This window comes from Anolis carolinensis, chromosome 2 (assembly GCF_035594765.1).
Source record: "Anolis carolinensis isolate JA03-04 chromosome 2, rAnoCar3.1.pri, whole genome shotgun sequence".
NCBI lineage: Eukaryota > Metazoa > Chordata > Lepidosauria > Squamata > Dactyloidae > Anolis > Anolis carolinensis.
The window spans coordinates 266,671,514-266,686,885 of NC_085842.1; the positions used below are offsets into that span (position 1 = coordinate 266,671,514).

Consider the following 15,372-nt stretch of genomic DNA (forward strand, 5'->3'; position numbering starts at 1 on the left):
AATTTGGTACCTAAGCATTTTAAGATGTAGCTAAACATAGTCTTAGCCTGTAAAAAACACAGTAACTTCGCTAAAAAGAAAGCAAATGCTCAAAAAAGAAAGCTGTATTTCACAGCTAATTTGTTAGCTTCAGATAGAAACTGTCACTAGTAAAGATACAAGGCAGATTATTCTTTGAAAAAAAGTTAAAAACATACCAAAGGTAAATAACAAACTAACCTCAGAATAACAATTACAACTATTTTTAGTAACTTTAATGCTTGTTTTTAAGCAAACGCACATCTTAAAACTGGTAAACAACTTTTCCTTGAATATGAAAATAAAGCAAGAAATGTTTCAAATTCAGGAAACAAGTTGAAGAATGAGTAGATCAATGCATTTTATTGGGCCTGAGAAATGTAAAGGTGAGAAACTTCATCCATGTTTCCTCATTAAGCTGATTTTGGGATGCTCCCATTGTGTTCGTTACCTTAAACAACCTTACAACTTCAGGCACTAAAGTTTACACAACTTGCTGATATGTCCACCTTGTGCAGAGTTGGTGGTAGTCTGGTTACATGAAAATGGGTTCACAGAGAGTTTATTTCCTCCACCAGAATATTAAAAAACTACTACCAATAGCATCACTAGATATATTTTCTGTATAATAAACCCATAATGTCATCAAAAGTACAATAGAGTCTCATTTATCCAACATAAAAGGGCCGGCAGAATGTTGGATAAGCAAAAATGTTGGATAATAAGGAGGAATTAAGGAAAAGCCTATTAAACACCAAATTACGTTATGATTTTACAAATTAAGCACCAAAAATCATGTTTAACAACAAATCGACAAAAAAAGCAGTTCAATACACATTAACGTTATGTAGTAATTACTGTATTTACAAATGTAGCACCAAAACATCGTAATGTATTGAAAATATTGACTACAAAAACACTGACTACTAAAAGGCAGACAGTGTTGGATAATCCAGAATGTTTGGATAAGTTAATGTTGAATAAGTGAGACTCCACTGTAGTGGAATATTATCAGTTGCTCATCTGGGCAAGTGTTGAACTGGGAATAACAAAGAAAGCCCTCTTCAACACGAACACCAAGCATACTTTTGTCAGTGGTAGGGCATGGAGCTGGGCCTGTTCCATGTGGGATTAACTGGGAAAAGAAAGTGATTCATATCTAGTCTCAACTTGTAAAGCCCAATAAGACAGTAAAACTGGCAAAGAAATGCAATCACAAGAACTTAAAACAAAACCACCTCACTTTCAGCTAGAATTGTATGTCACAGTGAATTTCAACTTCATAGCACATTCAAAAGCATGAACATTTTTATTCCTCCTTAGCTAGATCCATTGGGTTTTTCCATCTTGTCTTGTGCATCTTGAGCGTTTAAGCAATCTGGGTTCATTAGAATAATTATTTGCCCTTTAGGTTATTCTTATATAGTGCATGTTGATCCCTGCTGTGTTTTCTATCTGGCATCAACTACCCAAGGACCCTGCAAAAGCAAAGTATTGAATATACTTTTAAAACTTACTACACTACTGAACATACAGAATTTTAAGTATACCGTACTTCTATTTGCTTGATGACCCCAGAAGCCAATGTTGTTTTGAGATTTATCTTTGAATCCAACTGTTACCTTCACCAAAAAAAGTAGGATGTGACTCTTCTAAGGATATTGACTTTCCCAATTCTATGCAGTTAGTTGTTCAAGCAGCTCAATGATTGGAATGCTGAACTATAATTCTCAGCATCTTTCCCTTTTAGCTGGCCTGTCTACAGCTGCTGTTACTTGCTGTCCCAACAACAACCTGAGGGCCAAAGGATTCCCATCCCTGGCTTACAGTAAACCCCCATTACTCTATCAGAACCATTGTGGTATAATGGTTTGAGCACTGGACTATGATTCTAGAAGTCAAGGTATGATTCCCCACTCAACCATGGAAACCCATTAAATAACTTTGGGCAAGTCATACACTTAGCACCAGAAAACAATGAAAGGGTTTGCTTTAGGGTTATCACACATTGGGAATAGTTTGAAGGTGCATAACAACAATTACTCTATCACATTCAGCAGGCAAGTCTGAGTATAGAATGTCCTATTTTATCACCAGGAAAAACTGAATTATTATGACTTCTTTACCTCTTAAAATTGTAATGTCACATACAGTTCTTGCAACAGAGTTTCATTTTTGTAGGATTGTTCAGAATAGTCTGCTCTCTAAAAATTGTCTGAGTGCCTTGAGAAAGAGAACAGGCACCCTTTCTCACATCCAGGGTCAATTTTCACTTTCATCTAGGTTTTTGATCTTCGGTGACACACAAAGGTAAACTTTAAAGATCAACAAGGTAAATTGCAACAAGGTCCACAACACCCTGGACTGAAATTCTTACAGTACAGTAGAGTCTCACTTATCCAAGCCTCACTTATCCAAGCCTCTGGATTATCCAAGCCATTTTTGTAGTCAATGTTTTCAATATATCGCGATATTTTGGTGCTAAATTCATAAATACAGTAATAACAACATAACATTATTGCATATTGAACTACTTTTTCTGTCAGATTTGTTGTATAACATGATGTTCTGGTGCTTAATTTGTAAAATCATAACCTAATTTGATGTTTAATAGGCTTTTCCTTAATGCCTCCTTATTATCCAAGATATTCGCTTATCCAAGCTTCTGCCGGCCCGTTTAGCTTGGATAAGTGAGACTCTACTGTATTTGCACCTTCATAAAATATTGTATCTCCTTGCATAATAATAATAATAATAATAATAATAATAATAATAATAATAATAATAAAACTTTATTTATAGTCAAAACCTCATTCTTGAGGTGGCAAAATTGGTATTTTTGTATTCCTCAAATAATAGCTGCACGCCATTCCTGAAAAGGGACAGGTATGGGGATGAGTGAAGCTTGAAGCTGAGTAAAGTAAAGCTTCACTTGTCTGTGAGCCTACCCCCTTTCCTTTCCTTTCTAAAAGTGAAGTCATGTAGCTGGAATTTTTTTCATTGCATAATAGTCACACCTCATTTTTTTGGCTAAAAAAGGGATTAAAAGCACGACTATTGCATGGCAAAATACAGTACTTCTTTTGAGCAACCAGCTTCTGTCACAGAAAACACTGGCACCCTGAGCTGAGTGCCTTTCCACCAGTGGAATAAAAAAGAGGTGCATGGATGGCAAATATATATAAGGTCATCTTTCATTTCTAAAGACACTTTGCTTATTATTTGTTCATGTTGGAAATGCAACAGCACTTCACACAGGAGGGCAAAAAATGCCTCACAGGTCTCTTCTACACTGCCATATATTCCAGATTATCAAAGCAGATAATCACATGATCTACTTTGAACTGAATTATGAGTCTACACTGCCATATAATCCAGTTCAAAGCAGATAATCTGGATTTTATATGGCAGTGTAGAAAGGGCCAGTGAGTATCCAATAGATTATATGGCAGTGTAGACTCATATAACTGAGAACCATCCAGAATTGGATAGTTTATGTGAGAAGTGTGCTCCTCTATGCTATCTATCTTGACCCCTCTATGATGCAACTCTTCTTCTTCCCATGAGTCCTCACTTGACCTTCTGAAGTCCTTTCTACACTGCCCTATATCTCAGGATCTGATCCCAGATTATCTGCTTTAAACTGGATTATCCTGGGATAAGATCCTAAGATATAGGAGCAATGAGGAAGGGACACTACCATATAATCCAGATTATAATAATAATTGGCAGCGTTAATTATTATCATGTACGCTGGAACTCAATCGACAGACCCAATTTTTTGAACTGAACATGCCTATCTGTATTTTATAATGTGTTTTATGAATACTGATGTAAGTTAATAATAATTTTTAACTGATTTATATTGCACTGTATAATTTTTATATATGTTTTTTGTAAGCCGCCCTGAGTCCCCTGTTGGGTGAGAAGGGTGGGATATAAATATTGTAGTAATAATAATTATTATTATCAAATCAGAAAATCCAGATTATCTGCTTTGAACTGGGTTATATGAGTGTACACTGCCATATAATCCAGCTCAAAGCAGATAATCTGGATTTTATATGGCAGTGTGGAAGGGGCCCAAGAGGCACCCAGGATAGATCAGCACCCTGAGTAACTTTCCTATCTTGGAATGGAATTCATATAATAAAGCTTATTTATTATTATTTATTTACTACATTTCTGCCCCGCTCTATCTCACCCTGCAGGGGGTTCAGAGCGGCTTCCAGTTTGGCAATTCAATGCTGAATAACACAAATGCAAATAAATATCCAACACACTAACAATAAAATCATAATTAAAGTCATATAAATCCATTTAAATAACTGATCAAAATCACAGGCTCTAATCTCGTAGTCAGTGTCCAAGTCGATTCATTTGTATTAATTTGTGGTTGTATACTACACTGTTGATACGCTCCTCCCCAAATGCTTGTTTCCACATTTCTTCCTGAAAACCAGGGGGAGGGAATCTGGGGAGGGAGTTCCATAGCCATGGGGCCACCACTGAGAAGGCCCTGTATCTCGCCCTCACCAGTCGCGCCTGCAAAGGAGGTGGGACCAAGAGCAGGGCTTCCCCAGATCTTAGTCTCCGAGGTGGTTCATAGAGGGAGATACGTTTGGACAGGTAAGCTGGGCCAAAACTGTTTAGAGCTTTATAGGCTAAACCCAAACTTTGAATTGTGCTTAGTAGCAAAATGGTTGTGTGCTCCCTGTACATTGCTCCAGTGAGCAATCTGGCTGCCGCCCGTTGAACTACTTGGAGCTTCCAAATGGTCTTCAAAGGCAGCCCCATGTAGAGCATGTTACAGTAGTCTCTTCGAGATGTAACAAGAGTGTGGACTACTGTGGCCAAGTCTGGCTTGTCAAGGTTTGGGCTTGAGTTTAGCTTCTGTCTCTAAGCCATTGGTACATTTGTTCCCTTCCACACAGCCATATAACCCAGAATATCAAGATAGATAATCCACTTTGAACTGGGTTATCTGAGTCCACACTGCATATAATCTAGTTCAATGTTGATTTTATACAGTTATGTGAAAGGGGCCTCCAGTTCAAAGCAGAAAATGTGTTATTTTATGTAGCTGTGTGGAAGAGGCCTAACTGCTGCGTGCACTCTTAACAGTTCATGGCCTTCAAGTAGTCTTCTAATGACGGTGAGTTCTAATGAAGAGTCACCCACTCTCCGGGTATTGCAGCTTCAGGGCTGTGGGTTCCTTGCTGGAGTCCATTCACCTGGAAAGTCGCCTTCTCCTTTTCCTGCTGCCTTCCAGGAATGATCATCTTTCCTCAGGGCCCTTCCACACAGCCAAATAACCCAGAATATCTTCTTTGATTTGTGTTATCTGAGTCCATACTGCCATATATTCGTTTAAAGCAGATAATGTGGGATTTTATACAGCTGTGTGGAAGGGGTCTAACTGCTGCGTGCACTCTTAACAGTTCATGGCCTTCAAGTAGTCTTCTAATGATGGCGAGTTCTAATGAAGAGAGACCTCCAAGTCACCCACTCTCAGGGTCTTGCAGCTTCAGGGCTATAAGTTCCTTGCTGGAGTCCAGTCATTTGGAAAGCTGCCTTCTCCTTTTCCAGCTGCTTTCCACTTTGCTAGGAATGGTAGTCTTTCCTCAGGGCCCTTCCACACAGCCATATAACCCTGAATATGCAGAAAATCCCACAATATTTGTTTTACCCTGGGTTATCTGAGCCCTCACTAAGCTAATGTGGGATTTTCTGCCTTGATATTCTGAGATATAGGGCTGTGTGGAAGGGCCCTGGGTTATCTGAGGCCCCTTCCACACAGCTGAATAAAATCCCACATTATCTGCTTTGAACAGGGATATATGGCAGTGTGGACTCAGATAACTCAGTTCAAAGCAGATTTTGAGGGTTATACGGCTGTGTGGAAGGGCCCTGAGTGCATACTGCCATATATTCCAGTTCAAAGGGACCCCTTCCACACACCTGAATAAAATCCTACATTTTTGCCTTGAACGGGGATATATGGCAGTATGGACTCGGATAACCCAGTTCAAAGCAGATATTGTGGGATTTTCTACCTCGATATTCTGGGGCCCCTTCCACACAGCTAAATAAAATCCCACATTTTCTGCTTTGAACTGGGATATATGGCAGTGTGGACTCAGATAACCCTGTTCAAAGTAGATGTTGTGGGATTTTCTGCCTTGATATTATGGGTTATATGGCTGTGTGGAAAGGCCCTGGGTTATCTGAGTCCACAATCAGATAATGTGGGATTTTCTGCTTTGATAGTCTACGATATAGGGCTGTGTAGAAGGGTCCTAAGTGAGGGCCCTTCAACACAGCCCTATATCGCAGACCATCAAGGCAGGAAATCCCACAACATCTGTTTTGAACTAGGTTATCTGAGTTCACACTGCCATATATGAATGAAGAAGGCGGGGCCAGGAAGACATCTTTCCACCATGTCTCCTGTATCATCAAATGGGAGCACCCCCCCCCCAAAGGCGTAACTGCCATTCTGGACCAGAATGAAGAAGGTGGGGCCAGGAAGACATCTTTCCACCATGTCTCCTGTATCAAATTAACAATATAATAATTATTATATATTATACTATACTAATATTGTAATAGATTGTATATACATATATTGATAATATTACAATGCAATACAATGTAATAATAATAAACTATTATAATTGCATATTTATATTGCAGTAGAGTCTCACTTATCCAACATAAACGGGCCGGCAGAATGTTGGATAAGCAAATATGTTGGATAATAAGGAGGGATTAAGGAAAAGCCTTAGGTTTCAAATTAGGTTATGATTTTACAAGTTAAGCACCAAAACATCATGTTTAACAACAAATTTGACAGAAAAAGTAGTTCAATACGCAGTAATACTATGTAGTAATTACTGTATTTACAAATTTAGCACCAAAATATCACGATGTATTGAAAACATTGACTACAAAAATGCGTTGGATAATCCAGAACGTTGGATAAGTGAGACTCTACTGTACATGCAATATTACTAATATTGCAATATAGTCGTATAGTACAATATAATAAAATATAATGCTTATATAGTGCTTATATTGTGCTATACTAATAATATAATATATTGTATGTATATATAACTTGTAAGCCGCCCTGAGTCCCCTTCGGGGTGAGAAGGGCGGGATATAAATGTCGCAAATAAATAAAATAAATACATCCCAGTTCAAAGAAGATGTGGGATTTTGTTCAGCTGTGTGGAGGGGGCCTGAGTCATCTCTCTCTCACGATATGGGAGTACAGACCCAAGTTTTGACATTTTGGCTTCTAGGGAGAGCTTAGCCCTATTTGTCCTAAGAATCATGCATTTGTGCGTATGTGTTTTTTTTTTTTTTAGTATCCTCTCCAATACGCATCCTGAATAATCTTCTGCTTGACACCTTTTTGTAACTCACCGAACTACGGTTCCCAGGCTTTCATAAGCATTGAACCAAGGCAGCTCAAGCGGTGTGAAAGTGAGTTAACTCCCCAACGTAGGCGGGTCACGCTGCTCGGCGCCGCCATTATGTGCTAATCCCGCCCTTCAACGGAGGAAAGGAAGGCAAGGCAAGGAGGCGTCGCGCGCCCTCGGCTCGACGCCCCGCCCCTTTTTCTTCAACCGCCGCCTTCTTCGTGCGCGCGCTCTCAGCCTAGCTTGCCCTTCGCCATAGCCGCCGAGCCCCGCCCCTTTCCCCTCTCCTTCCCTCCCCATTGGGCCGGAGGAAGAAGAGGACCCAAGAGGAGAACGCGAAGGCGGGAGGTAGCAGGTTCGGTTGCGCCGAGTTCCGCGTCCGTTCGGCGACTGGTGAGGAGGAGCGCCTGTCATGGAGGAGCTGCGCTGGCAGCGGGGCGCGGCGCCTGTAGCCGCTCCGAGAACGACCCCACCGTCGTCTCCGCTGAGAGAAGGTAGTTGGAGCTTCCCTTCTTTCCTTCTCTGCCCGCCCTTTGCTTCTCTTTCCCTCAGCTTTTCCACAAGGGGCCCTGTCCTTGTTCTTGGACATCAGGCATGGGCCAACTTGGGCCCTCCCTCCCTCTCGGTGTTTTGGACTTCAACTCCCACCGTTCCTAACAGCCTCAGGCCCTTTCCTTTTCCCCCTCAGCCGCTTAAGCGGCTGAGGGGGAAAAGGAAGGGGCCTGAGGCTGTTAGGAACGGTGGGAGTTGAAGTCCAAACCACCTGGAGGGAAGGAGGGCCCAAGTTTACCCAGGCCTGTCCTCCACTATGACCCCTCTTTGAATTGCCATGGCGAAGGCTTGTGAAACGGCAACTCCTCCCAGGATTCCACAGCATTCTTCCCTAGTTTTAGGCATTGATTTCAAGTCGCAGACACAGCCATGCGACTCTGCCGCAAGCCGTTGTTGGCAAATTGGTCTGAAAAGACTTAAGAGTCATAGAGGTGGAAGAGCCACCCAGTCCAACCCCCTGCCAAGGAGCAGGAAAACCGCATTCACAGCACCCCCGACAGATGGCCTTCCAGCCTCTGCTTCAAAGCCTCCGAAGAAGGAGCCTCCGCCACACACTGGGGCAGAGAGTTCCACTGCTGAACAACGATAACAGTTAGGAAGTTTTTTCCTAATGTTCAGGAGGATTCTCCTTTTCTGTAATTTGAAGCTATTCTTCTGCGTCCTAGTCTCCAGGGCAGCAGAAAACAAGCTTGCTCCCTCCTCCCCCACATATTTATATTTATTCTTCTCTTCTGCAGGCTAAACATGCCCAGCTCTTTAAGCCGCTCCTCATAGGGCTTATTCTCCAGACCCATTATCATTTTAGTTACCCTCATCTGGACACATTCCAGCTTGTCAACATCTCCCTTAAATTGTGGTGCCCAGAATTGGACACAGTATTCCAGGTGTGTTCTGACCAAGGCAGAATAGAGGGGTATCATGCCTTCCCAGGATCTAGACACTATTCTCCTATTTATGCAGGCCAAATTCCATTGGCTTTTTTAGCTGCCGCATGCCATTGTTGACTCAAGTTTAACTTGTCCATGAGAACTTCGAGATCTTTTACACACATACTGACATGAACTAACTTCTCAGGCCTAATCAACACTGACCCTTTAATAGCTTGTGTAATCACCATCTGAACCGCAAACTGGTTCCTGGGTTTCTTATGTCGTCATCTTCACAGCAGAATAGCTTTTTAAAATACCGGTTTAAAACTGCATCAAATAGCCTTCCCAGGCACAGGTGGTAGAGCTTGTTTGGTTGGCCAAGGTGACTGGAGTTACTTAAACATTGAATCCTGGCAGGTGACAAACTTCTGCTTGGTTGGTGATCTCAGGAGCCAATGTTTATTGGAAGTTTATCTTTTGCCCCATCTACACTGACCAGTTTGAGGCCAGCTTCGAACTGCACAAGCATACATAAAAACTCCCAAAAAAAGTGCAAAAGAAAGCCCTTAATGTTCACCAGTGCTTTGTGGTTTGTGTCATTGCTATCAGGGCCTCAAAGTGGTTCCAGGATTTCTTATGTAATTATGTATACAGCAAAACCATTTTCTTCAATTGTGGTTTGAAACTGCATTAAATGGTTGGTATAGATCAGTGATTCCCAAAGTGGGTGCTACCGCCCCCTGGTGGGCGCTGCAGCGATCCAGGGGGGCGGTGATGGCCACAGGTGCATTTGCCATATGCATTAATACATATATCTTTCTGTTTAATTGCTATTAAAATTTTAAAAAAATAATTTCCAGGGGGCGCTGAGTAATATTTTTTCTGGAAAGGGGGCGGTATGCCAAATAAGTTTGGGAACCACTGGTATAGATGGAGCCTTTGAATCCAACTCATCTTTTCAGAGGGGAGAGTTAATGGTACACAGGAGAAGAACTTTGTAAGCAAAGGCATATATACTGTTTTGAATGATTTCACTTAAAAGCAAAGAGAAAAACTTTTAAAAGTTTTTGTTCTTCATTTTATTGTTCTAGGAAACTGAGTCGAATATTTGCTTTGAGAAGTCACGTGGTAAAAATTCATGCTGTACACAGAGATTGCAGAGACTGGCTTCAAGTGTGGTTCCACTTACTCTGCTACTTGTGATTCTGAAGAAGAAATATAAGTGAGAGGAAAAGACTAAATGGATCTAAAGACAGCGGTATTTAACGCAGCTCGTGATGGCAAGCTGCGGCTGCTCACCAAATTGCTGGCAAATAAAAGTAAAGAAGAGGTGGCCTTGCTGATGTCAGAAAAAACTAATGGAGCCACACCTCTTCTCATGGCAGCTCGCTACGGGCACCTCGACATGGTAGAACATCTACTCGAACACTGCAGTGCTTCAATAGAAGTTGGTGGCTCTGTTAATTTTGATGGTGAGACTATTGAAGGTGCCCCACCATTATGGGCAGCATCAGCGGCTGGCCATTTGAAGGTGGTCCAGTCTCTGTTAAATCATGGCGCATCTGTCAACAACACAACTTTGACAAACTCAACACCTCTTAGAGCTGCCTGTTTCGATGGCCACCTAGATATTGTGAAGTATCTTGTGGAGCATAAAGCTGACTTGGAAGTATCAAACCGCCATGGGCATACATGCCTTATGATATCTTGTTATAAAGGACATAAAGAAATTGCGGAATATTTGCTTGAGAAAGGAGCTGATGTAAACAGAAAAAGTGTCAAAGGTGAGTTTAGTACTAATTTTCAGCAAAGTGAATACACTTTTATTTTTCATAAGAATGTGCATCTAATTTGTCAGCTATGGGGTTGAAAACTCAATGATAGCAAGTTTAACTGTGTTTTTTGTCTATACCTTTTTAGTGTTGTTCATGTAATGGAAACTGCAGCTAGCAGTTGTGAATATGTTGCTCTGTGGACTGATGTGGTATAAATCCATTTGGTAATTTTTGTCTTTATTGAGTGGAAGAAACAGTACAAATAGACTGTTGTCTTGACTTTTTTTTAACGTCACTCATTGAATTGAAATTAAAAACTTAGCTTGCTGCAAAGAAATCAATTATCAGTTTATACCAATGATTGGAATTTAAAAACAAAACAAGAGGGCAATATTGACCAATGCCACATTGTTTTTTTAATGGTTAATATAACATTATTATTTAGTAGAGGGCCCTGCAGTTTAAATTGCGATAGTTACTTTACCTTGAACTTTTGTTCCAGAGGTGAGTGTGCTGTTCTTTTTAGTTCAATCTTTTCCTTATTTGTCACACTGTTATTTTATTTGATACGTATGTTTCTCCTTCGTGGTGTCTGTTGAAATAAGCACATGTGGTAGTTGGTGGACCTGTGCAGCAATCAACGGAAACCTCTGGAAAGCCCGTGCTTGTGGCTATGGCCCTGCCCACCCTCACCTGAGGGAGATATAGCCTGAGGAAGGGGCTGTAGCCTCAGTTCCTTTTTCCGCCGCCCTTTGCAGCATCATAGGAACCTCTCTAGTTTACAGACTTTAAAACCTTGACTTCGGACTGTTATTGGACTACTCTATTTGCCTGTCTCCAACCCTGACCACGACTACTCTGTCTCTTCTGGTACCCTTTAGACTGGTTTGTATAATGACTATTTCTAAAAATTGTACTTCTTGCAGGGGCAAGCTTCTTGAAGGACATGCACACTATGTGCCTTGTTTGCTTGGGAGAGGCGCAGTCTGTGAGCTCTTGTCCTGCTTGCCGGGCGCTCATGCCTCGGGCAAAGAAAAACCATGCCTCTCAGTTGCAGGCCTTGCTCTGTGAGCAGGCCTTGGCCCCACCTGCCTCCCCGCAGCACCAGGTGGCATCAGAGACATCGGCGCTAGGACCCAGATTCTTCCTGGCCTGTCTCTGAATGAGATCAATTTGTCCCTACCATGTCAGCCTAAAAATATTAGGTATAATATTTTAGGGAGATTTAAGTATGCATTTAATTCATACTGAAATCATTGTGATTTAGAAGTGCTTCACTTTGTCTGGATCATGACCATTGCGCAATAAAGTGTTGTGTGATAATGTGTTTGCATAGTGCATGAGTGCAGTTCAATTTGGTGTGGTAATCCCTCCACTCTACAGAATATATCGGGAGTGGTGGTGGTAATAATACTGACTTACCTGACTAGCTTTTAGTAAGGGCTTCCTCAAGACAATTAAATGAAATGCTTGGAGCATTCAAAAGAATTATAAAAATTCTAAGCATGTTTTTGACAGACTTGCTCATGTCCTGTGAACTGCTGCTGTTGTGAGTCTTCAATGTTTTTATGAGTGACTCATAAGTGAAACAGATGTACTACTCTTTATAGCAATGAGAATGGAGTTTTATTTTTATTAGCAAAGGTGGATGCTGACATTTTTGCAGCAAAATTCAACTTTCTTCTATTATATGATGATAAATTCTCAACATCATTTTAGTATAGCAACTGAAATGTAATATAGCCATGTATTCTTATAGTTAGTAGAAGACTTGGATTATTGAAGACATGAACGAGGGGGGTACATGGACATTTTGTTTGTAGTCTCAGTCACTGAAGTGTGACACTGGTGGCTTGTGGGAAAAGGGAAGTTCAGAAGTTGCTAACTCTTAGCTACAAACCTTTTCCCTTCTCTCTGATCACTGGGAGAGTAACTGCATTGACAGATATCAGTTGAATCATTATTTTTTGTACTGGCTTATAAGAAATTGATCCAGTTCCTGAAATAAATATTTTTGTAATCATTAACAGAAGCATTTGATTTCTTCTGCTCCCATTGCTGTTAGCTAAACTGGGGACTTTTGAAGTGACACTATAGTGTTTGTGGCTCCTATGATAAAAGTTACATTCATTTATTTAGGTAGGTTGGGAGTACTAACAGGATCTCAATTTCTCCTTTCAAAACTTTGTGATAGGATTTAATGTAGCATATACAATCACATTTTGGGAGGAAGATAGGATATAAAATCAAAGAAATAAATATCAGGTCATAAAAAGTATGAACTATAATTTTTTGCAATACAGTATGCAGCAGATTTTGCTAGTTATATCAAACTATGTCTTAAAAGTATCTGTCAGTTCAAGGAAACATTTAAAGCAACTTCATTTTCACAAATGTACCTTTCTTCCTTAACAATCAGGAGCATGACTGCTCAGACATAAACCCCATTGAGTTCAGTTCAAATTACAGTAGAGTCTCGGTAAACGGGCCGGCAGAACGTTGGATAAGCGAATATGTTGGATAATAAGGAGAGATTAAGAAAAAGCCTATTAAACATCAAATTAGGTTATGATTTTACAAATTAATCACCAAAACATCATGTTATACAACAAATTTGACAGAAAAAGTAGTTCATTACACAGTAATGCTATGTAGTAATTACTGTATTTACGAATTTAGCACCAAAATATCACGATGTATTGAAAACATTGACTACAAAAATGCATTGGATAATCCAGAACGTTGGATAAGTGAAACTCTACTGTACTGACAAGCCAATATGTAAAGGATTGCTGTCTAGATATCTTTCTGGACCAGAGAATAGCAGTAGCCTGGAGATTACAGGGAAATCTGACAAGGGTGATAAAAATAAATCCTTTTTACATCATACTTGTGGGTGGGGTGGTGATGATGATAATAAGAGGGCCGTCATCTTTTTTTCAGGTGTTTTCTGTTTCTGGCTGCCTTTTCCAAATATTTAGAATAACAAAGTAGATGCCTTCCAGATATTTTGGTCCTCTTATTTTGTTTTGCTTCCGCCATCCCTAGTAGGCCAGAGTGTTTTGGTTGACCTTGATGGGAGTTGTAGTTCAGGACATCTGAAAGACGTTTTTGAAGAAAAAGAACTTTGAAGATTATCCTTGGAAGTATGTGTAGAGCCATGTTTGTTCACTATAACTGCTCTTGGGTTTTTTAAACAATAGGTTTGTTAGGTTAGGTTTTAATACTCTAGGTATCACCATTACTGTTACATTTATTTTTATGGCTAACTATAAAAAGTAAGATCTTAGTAATCGGGCACATAATCTTGTATAGTGTATGCTAAAAGATATTTTAAATCCAGAAAGAAGAACCATGTGAATCCTGTCCTCATAAATCATGCTGTGTATATATAAACCTGCCATCATTATGGTTCATTACTATGAATTATGATTAATACTTGAATCTACCTATAGCAATTTATTCAGTGTGCAAAAAATTAAAGGGCGTAGAAAATGTTACATTACCTCTACAGTGGAGAGTTCTAGGGAGAAAGAAGGTAAAATATAACCTCTATACAACACAACAGCCTATGCAGTTAAAATAACATCAAGAGCCGATCCAAGAAATGTTGCTGTGTGATATAAAATAAAAGATAGTACCTCATCCCGTTTTAGGTACATAGGAATTCAGTTACTGTGTTCTTCATAGGATCTTTTTTTTTAATGCACTGGGAGACAGCAGTCCAACTCAAGGGATGAAAGGCAAGCTGCTATAGCTCTCGTATATCAATCCTCCAATATCTCACTGTCCCTCTCTGCTCCTACTCCACATTTGCTGCCCATTTGCTGGGGATTTGAATCCTGGTCTCCAGAGTGCTCAAATAACTATACCATGCTGGCTCTCTGATGTTACCAAGGCCTGCATTTTTTTTCCTGTAAGTACAGTACTGAAGTAGTAGCGTAGTCTGGCCATAAGAATGTGAGTTAAATCTTTCACAATTCCATCATATACATGTTTGTTGTCACTGGACAGGTAACTGCAAATAAGATTGCAGCCTAAATGATTAAGATACAAAATACAATGGTTCAAACAGGGCATTATTAATCCATAAATAATAATTTTCATAAAGTTATAGTCAAGCTAGTATAATAACTGTTATCCAAAGAGCAACAAACATATAGCCGGACATACATATTATTTTCATTCGTACAGTGACTTTTAACAAGGAAAAGTAAGATTAGTGAATGCAATTAAGTAACATCTCAGTACAAGGAAGACCATTGCACACTATCTCTTTTTAAATCCTACTTTGTGCAAAGTTATAAATAGCAGCAAATACTTGGTGGCTGTTTTTAAAAAACAAATACATTCTTGAAAAAAGAACATTCTTGCTGTTTTGGCTTGTAGACTGGGTCAATCTAGTTACCTGTCAGAATTAAGATATTCTGTGTACATTTTAGACTGATTGCCCAATTTTGTGGGAAAACGTAAGATTCCATCACATTGAGTGATATTTTTTTACCAGGTTTAGGATAAATTCCCAAAGTTTGGAGTAGATGTGATCACAATGTAATGCTGTTGTTGACTGCATTGTTATTTAACGGTTATGACTGTTGAAGGAGCCCCTTGCATTTAGACACAGTACAAAGGGGGGGGGGGGCAAATACCAATAATCTTCTGGGATTTGAAATGCAACTATTTTTTTGCTGACATCCCTAATTTGGCTTCCTTTTCTTAAATTATTCTGTT

The 15,372-nt window shown here is 39.9% G+C and overlaps 1 protein-coding gene and 1 long non-coding RNA gene across 2 annotated transcripts in view; one reads left to right on the top strand and one right to left on the bottom strand.

The window, feature by feature from the left end:
• Positions 1-239: 239 nt before the first annotated feature.
• On the bottom strand, positions 240-7,692 carry LOC134296669 (uncharacterized). Its single transcript, XR_010003488.1, has 2 exons — positions 7,450-7,692; positions 240-1,496 (listed from the first exon to the last, which is right to left on the bottom strand). It is a non-coding gene; the product is annotated as an uncharacterized LOC134296669 (long non-coding RNA).
• fem1c (fem-1 homolog C) overlaps positions 7,682-15,372 on the top strand; it is a 40,727-nt gene continuing 33,036 nt past the window's right edge. The window contains exons 1-2 of the mRNA XM_003223027.4: positions 7,682-7,939; positions 9,958-10,650. Of these exons, the coding sequence (XP_003223075.1) occupies positions 10,107-10,650 (544 nt within the window). The 5' untranslated portion in view covers positions 7,682-7,939; positions 9,958-10,106. The remainder of the gene's footprint in view (positions 7,940-9,957; positions 10,651-15,372) is intronic.